At 36.2% G+C, this 17,635-nt stretch overlaps 1 protein-coding gene across 7 annotated transcripts in view; it reads right to left on the bottom strand.

Moving 5' to 3' along the window:
* Nucleotides 1-17,635, bottom strand: part of PPP1R13B (protein phosphatase 1 regulatory subunit 13B) — a 145,318-nt gene that overhangs the window by 27,794 nt on the left and 99,889 nt on the right. For 5 of the 7 annotated variants that reach the window (XM_067554984.1, XM_067554981.1, XM_067554983.1 and 2 more), the window contains 5 exons: nucleotides 6,074-6,175; nucleotides 4,839-5,013; nucleotides 4,255-4,451; nucleotides 2,142-2,306; nucleotides 795-975 (listed from right to left, as the gene is read on the bottom strand). In XM_067554984.1, coding sequence (XP_067411085.1) covers nucleotides 795-975; nucleotides 2,142-2,306; nucleotides 4,255-4,451; nucleotides 4,839-5,013; nucleotides 6,074-6,175 — 820 coding nt within the window. The other 2 variants (XM_067554985.1, XM_067554986.1) reach the window with 2 other exon arrangements.

Raw genomic sequence — 17,635 nt, 5'->3', positions numbered from 1 at the left:
GCACCCAAGACACACATGATATAGGTGGTGTCCTATACCAGACCCCATATTAGAAGGAGTATTACAATAGACAGAATTGTTAATTATGGGAGACATAGAGGCCATAGTGTTGAAGAACATGTTATGGATATGACTACAAAGAAGCTCCTTCATTAAGCACAGTCAGAAAGGAGCTGGCAGTTGGAACACTAAAGGACATTCCACTGCAGAAGAACCCCATGTTCCAGAACCAACCATTTTCAAACTTATTTTGGCAAGTGTCCTCTTGCTGGGGAAACTGACTTGAGAATGGAAACCTATACACTTCATTTTTTGCGAAGCAATGTATTTTGCATAGTTCATTACTACTTAAATACCAAAAAATAAGGACAAAGCAGAATACTTTAAACATATGAAAACAAAATGCTGCAAAAATCGGTTATATTATGTTTACAGATGGAATACTGGATTTTAAAATACAAACTGATTTAAATAAGCAAAAATTTCAAGAGCAGAATTGTTCATTTCTGACAATCGCACATGTTCTTTTGTAGGTGCCATATTCAGTTTATTAGCCACATCTGGCAAAGCTATGGAGACAGCATATGCTCAGCCTCCTGGGAAGAATGAGTGAAAGGAGACAAAAACACCTGTATCTATCTTGAATGACTAATATGCCCAATTCACAGAATAGCACTGAGAAACCTAACTCACTTTGACCAGAGAAGATCGTCAAGACATGGGATTTCCCAAGACCATTCCTTTACCTCCTCCTACCCCAAATATTTTAATAATGGCTACACTTAAGTATTTACCAGATTTTGATCTCCCATGAGTCGCAGTGGAACCAATGGTGAGAGACTGTGGTTTCACTGGGTCTACTGGTACAGCATAACCGCCAGCACTAGGAACTTGGATGTAAGGCCCCACTGCTGCTACTCTTCCTGAAGAACTTAAAGATGATTGGGGCGATGATGTTCCATTAATACGATTTAACTAAATATAGACAAATAAAAAAATTATGTGAATGTCTATTTATCTAGGCATTTCTAGCATGTTAGAAAAAGTATGATTGAATAATTTAGAGTTATGTATTGTAGTCAAGTCACCTCAAATTTGTTAACTGACCTTTTCCTAAAAACCAGAGCACTTTGTGTTTGAACCAGAAAAGCACATTTCTACTCTACAAAACAGACTTGGCTCACCTGAAACTACACAGTTTTCAACCATGGCTATATTTTCACAAGGAAAACATTTTACTTCTGTTCAAGGGCTCTCTTACCCTCCAGACATTGTAGGCTGGGACTCTAATGGGACATTGAAATATAAAAGTGAAACTAACGGTGAGTGGCCCCTCCATCTGGGCCTTTACCTGGTCATCCAGAGGTGCATACCTACCATCAGAAGACACATGTAAGTTAGGGTGACCAGATAGCAAGTGTGAAAAATTGGGATGCTCGGGGGGGAAGGGAGGGAGGGCGGTTTGTAATAGTTGCCTGTATAAGACAAAGCCCCTAGTATTGGGACATCTGGTCACCCTACATACAATATCCAGCATGCAGTTGACCACAGTGCTTAATTTAAAATGAAAGAGGTGCCAGGACTCCAGCAATTAGGTGCTGGGGCTCAAGTAATTTATTTACATTCATAACCGATACAGCAAGCCCAGAAGTGCCGGGGCTATGAATTGCCAAACCTACAGGTACTGGGGCTCAGCCTTGGCAAGCTCTGGCACAAATTAAGCACCCACTGACCAGGATATTCAACTATGGCAAGATTATCAAACCACTTAAATAAAAGTCACCTTTCTGGCCTAGGCTTTGGAAGTGGTAATTTTCATGTTTGGGAATTAATATTTTACTAATTATCCAAACCTAACAAATGCCCTGGTGGAAAGCCCTAAATTAAACCCTCATTTCTGAAACATTGTAACTGTTGCAAATTTTAAACAATATTCTAGTTCCTAACATAAAAATAAAATGAAACACACTGTCATTGTTAATGGAAAGACTGATAAAATTCCGGATTTCTAAAGGTTACTATTTTCAAAAGAAGTGTTTTTGTAATTGTGTTTTTTCAGGTGGAGAAAAAAAGTTACATTTTATGACTTTTTTAGTTTGTTGAAACCACTAAAATGTGGCCCTTTTAATAGTTTATCTTACAGGAATGTTTTCTTTTTGACGTGCCTCAACTTTTTTCTTATATAGTCGTTCACGCAGCTCATTGATTCGCTTGTCCATCATAGCCACTTCCATGTTACGTTTGTTTAAAAGATCTTTCTGCTGCTGAAGCTTGGAGTTCTGCTCCTGGTTAAGCCTGTTACGAATCTTTAAAAATGAAGTTGTTATAATTACAGTAGATACTTTATTTCACCTGCTGTCAATTTTTTATAAGAGATCCAAATATATGAAGTAATGTAGATCAACTAAGTTCTTGGTTCTAAGTCCACACTTCTACATAGCCTATTAAGTAAACATTTGCAGTGAAATACAATTCTTTAGAAAAAGAAGCAACCGAAAAATATATCCTAGACAGCAATTGTACACTCTTGAATATATGTTGAATACATCCTATTTATGGCCATTCCAAGCATCTAAGCATAAAAAATTTGATAGTAAGTTCATGTTTTTAAACCTTTTTTAAGTCAATTTTTACAACATGGATAGTAAAAAATATTAAAAGTATATGTCAGTTTCAACCACAGAAGTTATGCTATTGATTCTGCTTCCAGTTCCAAATGAAACCTCTTGATGCATGAATGGGATGTTAACTGAACTGCTGATACATAAGCTAGACACTGGTTTTCCTTTCTACATGGGAATTAAGTTGAAACCTTCATTTGAAGGCTTCTAATGGTTAAGGGGGTGGGTTACCTCTACAGTTTAAAACCAATCATGGCATCCTTCATAATTATTTTTCTTGTCTCCCCATTGGCTCTCTTTGGTGCCTTCAATAATTATGATAGTTTGTCCCAGTTCTCCACTTCCTTTGTTGATATTACATGCAAAAAAACTGAGGCAAATTTAAATCTTGATAAATATGTAGGAGGTCAATGTGACAACAAGCAACAATAGAGACATCTCAGCAATCTGTTAAGCACCTTTGCACTTAGAATAGCTCCATAAATGGAGGTGTACCTAGTGTAAGTAACAAGAAAAAAAGGCCAATATTTATCAATTAAATAAAAATGTATGTAAGATTAGATTAAGTTTCATATTTTGCAACCTGATATAACACTTTAAATTAGGTTTCCCTCCACTTCAGAAAAAAATTTTGTATTGCATTTTAGTGATTTTTAATGAGCACATCCCAATTACAGGAGATCATCATACAATAGTGTCCCCATTTAAAAAAAATTACATCAATGTATGTTCAAGGTTCAGAAGCTAAGGATAGAAGAAATTACAAGACAGTAAGAATTATCAAAAAGCATTACTTGTATTTCACATTTTTAAACTAATACCTGTTAGAGTTCTCACTTCAACCACAGAACACTAGCAAATTATAAAACCCATGAAATCCTGGCAAAAATGGCATGTAGTTAAATATTTGTAATGTCATACATATAAACCAGAAACCATATCAATGTAAACAAAATACTTTACCTTCTGAATTAATAAGATCTACACTATACATATAAAGGTCTACTTAGAGAAATAAGGTATAGGGTAACTGCAAATTGTTCTTGTATTTGCAGTTTATATTTTACTTCTGGTGATTCCGTTAAAGTATAATCAGGACAGGCTTGTTATTTAACCCTTACACAATTTAATTATACCATATATTCACTACGATGTTGCACATACTACATTTTACAACTGATATTTTCAATGCTTGATCATACTTTCTATCTACAAAAGCAGCTTACACGTTTGCTCTGACTACTATGTCACAAAAGAGAAAAGATTAAGATCTGAAAAATTAGTCTGAGATGATAAATTTTAGAAAAAAGGAAAATAGAAAAAAGCACTAGTTTACATGCAGAGTTCAATTTTTACATACACATTCTCTTCACTGATGAGTAATCCTTTTCAAAACATTTATACAGATTATTATATTATTTACATGTGATTACAAAGTGGTTTTGAAAACTAATGAAGTTGCATTTACCTGAAATTAATACACTTAATACACTCTTACAAATTCACACACATTCCATCATACTGGTTAATGGGGTTTCCCAAAACCAAGTACATTTGCACTAGATGGAGGGAGGTAAGTATTACTTTTGTTAATCTATTGACATTATGTAAAATGACTCAGTTAATGGTTTACCTGTAGTTCTTGGTACAACTTTTTTAATTCTACAGCTGCAGGTCCTGTCATCTGTCCATTATAAGATTGGAATCCATTCAATTTCCCTTTCCTTAAGTCCTCCAATTGCTGAGTTAGCTGATCCACTTTCAACACTGCAGCTTGTAACTCCTGCTGCTTTTCCTGGAACATGGCACTGATATGCTCAATTTCAGTAGCTATAATTAACAAAAAACACACACCACAATAACCAAATGAAATACCAGTACAACTGTCTTGTGTATTTTCATGGTTCTAAATATACAGCTAGTGGAAACTGTAGTAAATGAGTCCTACATTCAGAAACTTCTCCATCAATTTAACTCTACAACATAGCATACAAATTTATGCTTATAACATGCTAACATAATCTGTAAAAAGATGAACATATTTACTAAAATCTACTATTTCATTTCTTTATTTAATTCACTTGTAAAAAGACCAGTTCTAGAAACAGAACTAATATTCAATTTAATATACTGCTTCTATACTAGTATTTGCAAGTTACAGTACAAAATATCATCAGTGAAATTAATTATGGAAATAGATTTGAAAAATCCACATACACAGATTGCCATTCATGATCTTGCTGTAGTCCACTTGTCCTCTCATGGCACGGATTTTTTTCAGCTTTGACTCCTGGGTCTCCACCCGTTCTTTAAGTTTTTGAAGCTTTTCACTCTCAGAAATAGACTGCTGCTGACGGCGTTCTTGCTGCTTCAGATAACGTAAACGTTGTTCCTGTCAAAACCAGGAGAACATGTAGTCTAATTTTAGAGGAATTTTTTAATAGGTGGATAACATTAAAACAAAAACAAAACTTGACTTTAAAGAAACTGAAACTTCACTATCAACTTTGGTTGGTTTTCTTGCCTAGACATCTTTTTGCTATCAGATATGAATTTTTTAGAATGTAATTAAAATATATACTAATACGCCTAAGAAAAACCTCTTATGATTTGTTCGTACATAAATTTGTCTTAAAAAAATAGAAAGCGAGCACGCTGCTTTTGAAGCTACTAGATCAAACCTCAAACGTACACTAAATAATTTCATGCTAAACATTCAGTCCAACACATCTGTGAAACTTCCTCAAGCATTTGTTTCCTGCTGCTAGCAACATGCTTCCTGCTGTTGCAAAATGTCTTCCAACCCTCCATTACTTAATTTCCCAAAGGAAGCAAACAATGGTCCGTAGAGGATTTTAGACAGGCAAAGATAAGGAGATCTGTTGTAAGATAAAGTTCCAGTTCTCTAAATGACAACCCTTGCACTGAGCAAGTAAGGGAAATGTTTCTTTTATTCCAATTCAATTTCCTTCAGAGAAGTGCAAATATAGCAAACATTTTAGCTTGAATCCTTTTAAATGCATTTCAGTCCTGTAGTCCAGGCATGCAATACATACTATATATATATCATATATCATCTGTAATAGCATCACAAAATGCTTCACAGAAATATAAAACTTTGAACATACTTTCATGTTCATATATTATCTCTAGCACAGAGATAACATATCAATCTTTTTTAAGATGCATATAACTAGAGAGTCATACTAATATTCCATGTCTACTGTTTATTAAACTGAAGCATTCTATATAGCCTGAATTTAGATGTATTTGTTAATGCAGCAGATTTCTCAGGCTCTCTTCTATTCAGAGAATTGTAATGTATTTTTCTAAGTTCATGAAAGTTATATATGCATATGTTGAAGGAAATCTATATATTATTTTATTTTAATAGCTTATCTAAGCCTTTAAATTGTTGCAGTTGTCTCTTTTCCACTCCTTTGTATTTTTACCTTAGCAACCAACATTTGCTGTTGGTTTTCAATCTGCTGCTGTTGTCTGGCAGCCATATCTTGAAGTTCTGAAAGTGTGAGTTCAACACGTGGATTCCCAACCTGCAGAAAGCACAAAGCACTACATTAAAAAGATTTGTTTACACACATTGAATTTTGTAACATTAGAAACCAGACATCAGTAGTCTAAGAATGTTTCTAAGTACCAATTAGAATCTAGAATAAAGTTTTCTTTTCTTCCTCTGAGCTTTGCCAGAGTTTTATGCATTTTGTCTGCAGTTAAAAAGCAACCAGCAAAGGGATTACCAATGCCACAAATCAGATTTTCCAGAAACACAAGATTAGAATTTTATAATATGTAATTTACTTGTTTGTTTTCTGTTTCTAGCTTTCTAAACACCTGGGTTCTATGGAGGTGGGGGATTGGAGGAGCCGCAGAGGGTATTGTTCTATTTTTAATCTCTTTGAAATGTACAAAATTTAACAAATATTTGATGTTCCTGGTTTTAATATGAGACCTGTTCCTTAATTATGGTGAACTATGTATTTCGTGAGCAAAGGCACATTCAGAAACTAGTTTCTAACAATTATTATTCAAAGTGTAGTCTCTCTAAAAATCTAGGAGTCTTTCAGGCATTTTAGCCCGGTGGAGGGGATGGGCTTGAGAGCCCAAACTCCAGCCCAAGCCCACAACATGAAAGCACAGTCCTATGCAGCTATTTTTAGAGTATTAAATCTGCAGACCCAGGCTGGGAGGCTCGCTCCCAGATACAGTGCAGACATGCCCATATAGGGGCAGCAAGAGAAGCATCCCATCCATAATAACAGCTCCCATAAGAGAAGAGGAAGGATGAACCCCTATAAGGAGGAAGGAACCTCAGTGGTAGGCAGAAGATAATGCCTGCACCATGGAGAGATGACAGAATACAAGGTGGAAGAGAAAGTTAATATGAAAAAGCAAGGAAGAGGATGAAGAAGAGAAGCAAATAAGGAAAATAAAGAATGAGGAGAAAACAAATGCTGCTACTCAAAAAGAGAGAAGCAGACCAAAAGATGAGAGAAAAGAGAACAAAGGAAAACAGTAAACAAAAATGAAAATGGTACAATGATAAAGAATGAGTAAGATAGAAAGAAACAAAAGAGGGAAAAAAGATGCAGAGGAAAGGAAAAGCTGGAATAGATACATTTTTTAGGTTTGATATTTATTTATTTATTTTAAATTCCTTTATTTTCATTGAACTTTTATGGTGGATATCCAGTTTCAGGCCTAAAGGATGTCTCTCCACCCTTATTTAAACTGAGCTAATTACATGTGGAGCTCTCATATATCACCTCAGTTGTCCTCTCAAAGAAAACCTAAAGACAGTTCTGACTTTTGCCAATACATATAAGAAAGAATGCACACAGGGGAATTTTTGGTTTTAACATCCCAGTGAAAGTAAAGATTTTCAAGCTTCAGTCATGAAAATTCCTTATAAGGATTACAAACAAGATGGCCGTCACAATCTTTATAGATTTAAAAATCTTTTTTTTCACCCTACTACAGTACATGAAAGCAGTTTTTCTGTAGTGACAATAAATATTAATAGAAACAAAAAAAAACCCAAACAAAATATACAAAGGCTACCTTTTTTTAATGAGATCCATTTTTGGCACATTTCATAGAAATTAAATTGAGACCAACAAATTACTGTGCACAGTGTTGCAACAAATTTTCCATGTGAAAGGTAACAAAAAATCTTCACAAAACTGAAGTCAAATCATCTAATATTTGGACAATTTTATCACTTTCTTAAAGAGGAGCAATTGCTGAATATTAGTACAATTAGAAAGGCACTTTGAAGATATGAAATACTAAGTATTATATGGTTTTAACACAAATCCAATACACTAGTCAAATTATTTAAAAAAAAACCCATAGCCATTTATAAAAAAAAATTCATTTGTACTTACACACGTCTTCTACTTTGTGAAAAATGTTCATAAAAATAATTTGTTTAAAAAGTGGGACTAAGAAAACAAAGCGAAAGTAAATTCCAAAAGTTAACACTGCTTTACATCTCTCTCGCCAAACATCTGCTCTGCTACACTCAATAATGAATGTTGCAATACCATAACTGCACTACATTCTTGTCAAACAGAACGCAGTATACCAACACCTGAATAGTAAGAGGAGTTGGTAGGTGAAAATAGTGCAACTTCTATTACAACTGCTTTGAAATGTAATGCAATCAGCAAAGTTTAGTCATTAAACAGGCAGGCTATTGTGCTGGCACTGTAATCATTCTACATTCAGTGCAGCCTTTGAGCCAGCATACAAGGTTACATTATTAACAACAAAGTTAAATGTACACCATTTCTTATCCCCATTACAATCATTCCTACAGAAAAATCAAAGGAAGTTAAAAAGTGCTATGGAAGTATTGTTTCAAAACAGTGATTACATGAGGGAAGATGGATTTTAAGATTCGTGGATAGGGCAAAGGAATAATCACAGGGAATTTGAAGCCAAACCCCACAGATCCTAGCATGTGAGAGGAGATCTCGTTCAGCATCTCAGCTCCTTGGCCTCCCAAGTTGTCTTTCAATATAGTTCTGTAATGATCTGCGCTGCCAATGGTCTTTGCCATACCAGTGTCTTATCCCCAATCCCAACAGGGGAAAACTCCTGCTCTGAAATCTGCCGTAACAGAGAAACAGGAGACTTAGAATAACTGACCTCCAGCTCTGCTACACACTGCTCTGAAAGCTACAGATCTCCTGTCTTTGTGTCCCTGAAGAGTGGCTTCTTTGATGTTCATGTAGTGGGGAATGGAAAGCAACGATTCTGACAAGCTCTAACTCCCACTAAGGTGCGCTCTCTGCTTCTTTGTTGCCCGTAACAGTACAGAATGAAAACAAGCAAAGGTTCCATAGTCACAAGAACAGACTCATATAAAACTATTGTATATTCATATTACAACAGTGATTGCTACATGGGAGGTGGAGGGAGAAATGGCAAATAATGCCCTTTAAATTTTTATATTTTATTATATATATCTTAACAATATCCCTTTAACTTCACAGTCTCCTGAGATGCTATACTTTACAACACAGAATATTTAAACCTCAGGTGAATGTCCTTTTCATCCAATAGCACCCCGTAATAGCATAATAAAAAGCAATATGCATATAGTCATTTCCTATTGTCAAAGCACTGCACAAACACTTAGCTAATCCTTCAAAACGTTCCTGTGAGTTAAGTATCCTTTCCATCTGACACATGAGGAACAAACACAGAAGTTAAGTTACTTGCCCAATGCTACATCAATAGCAAAGCAACTATTAAGAACTCAGGAGGTTTTAGATTCTCATAACCAAACTCATTCTGGTAGACTATTCTGCCTCAATGTCTGCTAATAATTTCAAACTTTGGTTTCTGACTGAATTACATTTTATTTTTATATAAAGGAAAACCAAATTATTTCCATTCAGGTTTTTATTTTATATCCATCCTGAAATTCAGATTGGAAATAATTTTTATAGACATGTTTTAATTTAGAATACAAGTTGTTTGTTTGTCATCACTTACTCTACAATAAAGCAACAAATGTGCAAGTTTGAGTTTAACTACAGACTGAATATATACATTCACACACACTCTCTCTCTATCTCTCCCCTACTACTACTACTACTTCTTCTATTATTATATGCACACAAAAAATCAGCTCAGATGCATGACAGCAGTTCAGTCACTAGGGAGATCCAAATTTGGAACACTCCCTTTTCAAGCTGCTGAAGCATCAGTATGATACAGGCATGACTCACTTAAATTCCAGAGAAGAAACTCCCCATCCACTCTGTGAACACCTCCTGCTGGTTGTATTATGGAGCAGAATTAGAGTCCATACTGGAAATAGTAACCCAAGTAACCCTACTCCTAGTAAATGGACAGCATCAATGGAAGCTGTTTATAACATATGAATAGGTAATGAAACAGGTAGGGTATGGAATAGAGGCCCTAAAACCAAAGGTATAAAAACACTGACATACTGTCTAGACCAGATATAAAATATTTTGTTATTAATTTGATTTACCAAGAGGAAAAATTTCAGATATTACTAGTACTAATTTTTTAAGTAGCATGACTGTAACATAGACACCTTTTCCATAGTATTCTCCTTTATAGGTCTCATACCTTCTCTAAGCTTGCTGCTAACTATTACCATTAAATGGCAAAGACATTTTACAATGAGCTATATATTAAAGCAGAGCCATCCACAAATCAACATATGTTCACTAAAGACATGAAGATAACATACCAAAATGAAATGCTGCTCCTAGTACATTGTGCACATGTTGAAAATATGATCGCACACGCAATGTTACATTCGTTGGACATGACTCCCTATCAATAGGGTTCATATCACCCCTGGGCTCAGCTGATTTTCTTAGGCTTGGATCCCTCAGCTGGGCTTGGGATATCCCAGAGCTTTATTGTGTTTGGTGGATTTCAGGCTTGGCTCCTGTCTGGTAGGCCACAGATGCCTCCTGGGTTCTCCCTGCTCAATGGCTCCAAGAGTCAAAATGGGAAAAATAGGTGGTATTCTCCCATGTACCACAAACTTCATACCAAAATGAGATACCAGTTGCACTAAATAGTGCAGATTTTCAAAGCCCTTCCTTCTCATATGCTTTGATCAGCCATGAAAGTTGGCAATGTTGACATTTAAAATTATCATCCTTAAGCTTCAGACTGCCCCCTCTTCCCACTCAAGATGGGAGCTCTCAGAGCTATTGTTTCAGAATGTCTGCAGACTCAGGAAATCACCACTGCGTCAGGTTATGCTCTGTTCATGTTTTCAAGTTCATCTTCCCAACCAGAAGGCTAAACACTTTTTTTAAAAAAATGAAAGTTCAGATCTTGGAGTACAAAATGACAATCTTTAAGAAAATAATTGATTTTCAGATACACCACAAGCCATCCCAATTTGACCCCTGATAACTAAGAAGTCAACATTGCTCCAGATCAGCATGTTTGAGGCATAGCTTATAAAACCTGTTACTATGCTTAACAGATGCCATAGTACATTTTGCAAGAGAGCATGATAAATTCTTACATTAGCCTCTCTCTCTAGAAACTTGAGAATATTTGTATATAAACTAATTTTACAGTGCAAAAAATATTTAATTGACATACATAAAGGTTAAAAAAAAAAAAACACCCTATTCATATAATCTGCAAAAGATCCCAAAGAAAACACTGACAGCTTGCCATGTAGATACAAACCTTCTCTAAAACTTTTAAATATTTATTTTACTGAAAACCATTATGGCTAAGTGTCTTTCACTATTAAAATAACTACACAGCGTTGAGGGGGGAAAGAGAAAGGGGAAAAAAAAATTTAAACCTGCAACTTCACTCGCTGCTGCTGCTTCCTTTTCATCCACATGGCAAATGAACTACAGAAACCAAGCAGGATTCCTCTTCAGCTTCAAGTCAATTATTTTCAGAAAGATCATAACAACCAATATAAGTTAGATGTCCCAAGTACAGTAGCATTGTCTTTGAAACATCAGGAAATTTAGCAAACAGGCAAAAATTCCAACATATTTTCTTTTGTATACATCTTTGAATAAATCAGTTTAAACCATTTAGTCTTCACGGATGTAATTTATAATAATTTGTATCCATTCAAGAAAAACTACTGAGAAAACAAGGGAAATTTTGGAACAGTTTTTAGTCAGTCCAAGTCCTTGTTCAGAAGTACTACTGTGTTATAGTATAATGCAAAAGAACTCAGTATGTCTCCTTTAATGAGATCATCAGTTTCTCAGAATCCTTCTAACTAAATTTCTTCTATTCATACTAGCTATTAACAGTTCCATACATGATGTCACTCACCTTTCACAACAAACCTGAACCTATCATATTTAGCCATAAAATATCCTCCCTGTTTCTGCAGCAAGAGAAACCTACCTCCCCTGGGACTGCACTTTTTACAACAACAAAAAAGAGCACTGCAAATATTTACTCCTCCAGATTCCACAAATTAACTTGCTATATAGTGATAAATTCCAGAAGACAGATCTGCTGAATTGTAACTTTCTTTACGTTCGTCACTTGGAGTTTTACACCCTAAACTGAACTCCTAAATAAATGTTGTTGGTTCAGTTATCAAACATTACAGATATGGAAAAATTACCTCCCATAAACAAAAGCATTCACAAAGTACTTCACGTCTATGCTCATTAATTGCTTACAGGTAGTAAACATTTTCAAAACATGTTGCACCCATTTTGCTCATCATATAATCCTGGAAGCTCATATAGCAAGAGACAATTTGCAACATACAACAAGGTTTGAGGGGAGGAATGATAGCCCCGTGGTTGGGGCACTGGCTTGGAATATGGAAGACCCAGGTCCAATTTCCTGTTTTGCCAGGGACTTCCTCTGTGACCTTGGGCAAATCACTTAGCCTTTCTATACCTCACTTGCGCATCTGTAAAATGGGGGTCCTAAAGAGGAGATAGGCATCACTGGGATAAAAACTGCCCGTTGAAATATCATGCAACAGTGACACCCCTATGAGCTGGTCATGGGACATACACAGACAATGGGGCTTGAAGTTTTAGTTTCTGATGCATGACTCTCCTGTGGGTAGCTACCATTTTGCTGACCAGTAATTAATATTTGTGGCACTGGCAATGAGAACTGAATGTCAGATGATAAACCAGTTTCTGGACTATTTTATTACGAAACAATCCCAAAAACTGCTATACAATTTAATCACATGCATAGGAAAACCCCTCCCAAAGAGGTAGCACTTCCCCATGGCCAGCAAAGTTCAGTCTGGCTACAGGGCTGAGCTGGGCCATGTCACATGGTAATATGGCCCTCTTTCTTCTCCCTGCTCACCAAATTCCTTGCTTAGTTTGATTAAGGTAACACAGCAACCTCTTCCTTGTCATCCTCCTCCAAAGACGTGAGGGGATATCTGGCCACAATTGAAGACAGATCAAGGGGTGAGGTAGAGGCATCAATGCTCCCCAGAAAAAACTGTAATTAGTGATAAGGCCGGATGTGTGATGAAGTGGGAGAGGAAAGAGTTGCTTATTTTGAGGTAAGGCAAGGGGCAGCAGCACATCAAGGTTTGGAAGTAGCATAGGCTGGGGTCACAGCTGTATAAGGGGGTGGGAGTAGTACTGGCAGCAGGGAAACATGCAGAAGCAGCAGCACAAAATGGGGAATGCAGCAGCAGCCACCTACCATAAAGGAGTTTGGGATTCCAGGAACCACATCCCTATCCTGGGCCTCACTGGCCAGGCACACAACTCTCCAGTGAGAAAAGAAGCAACACCACCATCTAATCAGCATACAAGGAGGGAATACAAAGAGCTAGAAGGTGGCAGCAAGTTGTTTCTTAGGTTTGGAACAGCTGCTCACAGCTGAAAAGTGGAAGTTTTCCATCAGTACCTGTAGCAGTTATATGACTGGCTGCACTTTTCTAACAAGTGGGGCAGTGGTGAAAAGCAGCCAATCAGGTGAAAGTTTCTCTAAGCTAGTTTTCCCTCAGAGGCCTGTAGAAGGGTCTGAAAACCCATAATCTACAGGGAGACTTCACAGAGTTGGCAGAGTGAGTGAAGGTGCTTATGGAATTGGCAGATTTGGAGTGTGGAAATGGGCGTGCAGAATGCATGACTTCAGGTTGGAGGTGAGGCTCCCCAAATCCTCAAACACCACCCCCAAATAGGTGGCTGCTGTCCAGCCCCCTCTCCCCATAACTCATGTGCCTCTTCCCCCTTGTGCTGCATTTGCAGGGGAGGGAAGAGAGAGCAGTTCTGTCTGCACCACTGCCTGTTTCCTTGCCAGACTGCAGAAACCCACAGAGAACAGTACAGGCGCTTGAGCGTCTGTCTGCTGCATCTCACAAAGGATGGCTATATTCCCCCAAACAGACACCCAGGACAGCCAAGGATAGGGAAAAGAAGAAACTGAGACCCACCAACCAAATATAGCTTCCCAATTCTAAGCCTTCAACTTACTGCAAGCTAAGGTAACCTGGAGGCTGCTATGAACTTAACTTAGCAGGCTTTGGTGCCCAAGAGACCACAGCACAGTTGGGAATAGCCAGAGTGAGCAAACTCCAGCCATCCTTCCTCTCCATCCTCAATACACCCCTTCCTTAATGCCAGCAGCAGCAGTCAGGGTGACATAAGAGTTGATTATACTGGCTATTAGATCCACTAGAACTTCCAAGTGGCTTCTACTGTCTTTTTACCAGCTGAATAGCACAAAGGGATCACCACAGGCCAGAGAATCTGCTCCAAAGTACGGACGAGAGCCAGTTGCCTTTTGAGATAACATTCGGCCCTCTGCCTGAAAAGCCTGGACACCACTGTGTGAAAGACTTGATAATCCCCACACCCAAATTCTAATTTAGACAGTTTAACCTTTTGTGATTTCCCTTGCCTGTATTTCATATAGGAAGTTAACCTTGCTATCGCATGGTACATTTTGAAAGTGTTGTGAGTAGACCCATATTTAACATTACAAAACAAGTATCTGGTTCTATTCTAATTAAAATAGAATGTTTGCTGATCTCTGTACAGATGACATTATTTCCAGTTTAATGATTTTATCCACAATTCTGCCTTGTGTTTTTTTTTAATTAGGTCAGAAAATGCCAGCAGCAAAAATCCATTTAAAAATCCAATGATAATACCATGTGCCTTTTTTAGGCTCATGGATATGAACAAGCTAATCAAACACGGATAAAGCAAACACAATTTCAAAAATTAAAAAATAAAGAATAACACAATTAACATAAGCTATCTGCAGACAATCGTTAAATACGATTGTGTAAGTGCATCCTTCAAACTAACACTTAGATTTAATCTGGTCATTTTGACACTTACAATGGAAGAGCATTCAGTTATTTTATTTTTGTGCATTAATACACAACCATTTTGAAAAGAAAAATATTATACCAGCTGTACTACATCAGAATTTGCAGACACATTTCCCTACATTTGTCAATAGCTCTCCCTAAAAAGGAGTATTTTGTTAGCATTCCCTACCTCATGCTGAAACAATTGGATCAGTCTACGTAATAAAGGCTTTTCGCTATTTTAAGTTCCCGACTCCAGAGCCCTATAATTTATTACTGTTTTCTCCAATGTTCTCCTAGAACTTTCAAGTATAACAACCCCTTATTTTTCTCTGGCAAGGCAAACCAAGAGCTATCCTGTTATTAGTTTCAGAAAACAAACTAATTAAACAAAAACAAAAACAGGAAACCGACTCCACAACTTGGTCCTGCTTCAGCTTGACTTATTGAGGACCCTACCTGCCCTACATTTCTATGATTCTTTAACAATTTCAAAAGCTGCAAATGGATGTATTTACCTGTTTTACAAGTATATAGTGAACACATATTAATAAGTATTGGATAAAACAGGACTGCATGTAAAGAGTTTCTACAGTATTAGGAAAAAAGTAAAAGAGCTCCAAAGAAACTTATACAAAAAACACAAAAAACAAAACGAGAGTCCTGTAGCACTTTAAAGACTAACAAATTTCTGCAGGTGGAACTTTTCACAAAAAACAAACTTTTTTTATTCAAGTACAATGTAAGTTGAAGATACTACTGCTTTTACTTGCAATAGTGCATATATATATATACACACACACACATGCATACACACACACACACTCTTCTCATCTGCCTGACTAGAACCAATTATCCATTTATTCTTTAAAAAAGCTTTTCGTGCATAAGTGTAGAAATATCTTGCAGAAGATCAGTTATGTATAAAACTTTAAACTTGTTTATGGTACCAATCTTTTACTCAGAGTAATTATGAGAAATAGCCATGTCTCATTAAGCTTTCGAAACAAACATCCTAAGTTTCTTTAAAAGTAAGCTTTTGGAACTATATTTTCTGGGTATTAAAGAAGAAAACATCTTATTTTGATATGCCAGTCCATTATGGTTTAAAAAGCATTTCATTACAGGTCTCTTAATATAGTTAGTATCAAATGTGATTATTTTTTCCTTATGTAATTGTTTCAATGATATGTTTTACAGTGGTGATGTCATACAGTTTACATGATAATGATACAACAAAACATTTCCAAACCAAATACAAATGCACTGAAAAATAAGTAGCCTGTGTTTGAAAGCAATTTTATGACTTAGTGTATGACTTGTACTTCTCAGATAGCTCCTAATGTTTCCTTTTAAATAATTTACTTGTCAGATTTTTAAATGACTACAGTTTTATAACTTACAATTAGCAGCTTGTGTGATCTGTATGCCAAACAATAACCTGTTTTTCAAAATTGCATTTTCAGTGCTAAAAATATAGTTATTAAAACAAATTAGTTTGCATTCTGGTCATGTGAAACCAAAACCACAATAACTTGAATTCAAGTTAAAAAATAATATAGTACTTTAATGAACTGCCTGCAAAACAAAATATTATTTACGTGTAAAACTAACAACTTTTGTAAAGTAATTACCTGCTGGACACTTTCCCATGTAATTGTAAAAGAGCATATCTTTATTTTGCTGCACTGCCCATCAGCTGTAAACTCTTCCATTCCTTCAACATGCTTCAACTCCATTTTTCTGTTATTCTTTAACTACAGCAACCATGTTAATTGTTTATTGTTGCTAAACCAAATTAGCAAATGACCACAGAAATCCTAAAAGATGAGCTCTGTCTCATGCCTTTGTGGCTAGGTATAATCAATGACAAGTAAGGTTTTGTATCGTTTTCTACACTAAATACAGGGATTTTTCCCCCCAATCCTTTATCAATATGGAAAGCTGTCTCTCTGCATTCATCAGCAATCAGTGAACGGAAAAGGCTAGTGGATTTTGCCAGCAGTGAAAGACCTAATCATGGCAAGATCAAGCCAGCTGTCAACTGTAATCAGCTTGATGTATTGCACTCTTCATATCCAATGGAAAGTGTTGAGCAACCTTTTCTTTCACAGCTACAGGGTTAAACTGCAAAAACTGAAATGCAGACAATTTCAATTTTAAGAGACAATGAAAGGTTTATTTCTTTTTTAGTTTTGTAATATTTACAAATCAATGCAAAAGTCTAGGTATCACAGGATGTTTAAGATCATTATTCTCTGCCACTTCTGCACCTCTGCAGTATTTACTGTTTAGAGTAACAAAGGATCATCCTGACTGAGGAGTACTGAAATCTGTACTTTATTGAGAGAAGCTTACTGTACAAGGCACAAAGTAAACATCACATGCAAAATGAACATGGTACAATTTTGTTGAAGTTGTAAATTCTACATTTAGGGATTTTCTCCTCCAAACTTTTGTTTGTTTTAAAAACATGCACAAGATAAATGAATGAAACAGCCAGCAACACAGCATTCAGGCAATAATACAAGCCAAGAAGTTGAATCATAAAGAAGACTGTATCAAGCCAAACCTAGACCCAAATTATTTCAGTTTAAATCAACTCAATTACTTCCAATCCCTACTTAAACCTCAAACAAAATACCGAATCTCATTTACTCATTGCTCATTCTGCAGTTATGTCCTCTAGCAT

Source organism: Emydura macquarii, unplaced genomic scaffold (assembly GCF_026122565.2).
Source record: "Emydura macquarii macquarii isolate MOO-44397 ecotype Brisbane River unplaced genomic scaffold, CSIRO-AGI_Emac_v2 contig_1551, whole genome shotgun sequence".
Lineage (NCBI taxonomy): Eukaryota > Metazoa > Chordata > Testudines > Chelidae > Emydura > Emydura macquarii.
Note: the sequence above shows the minus strand (reverse complement) of the source record. Positions and strands in the feature narration are given on the sequence as shown.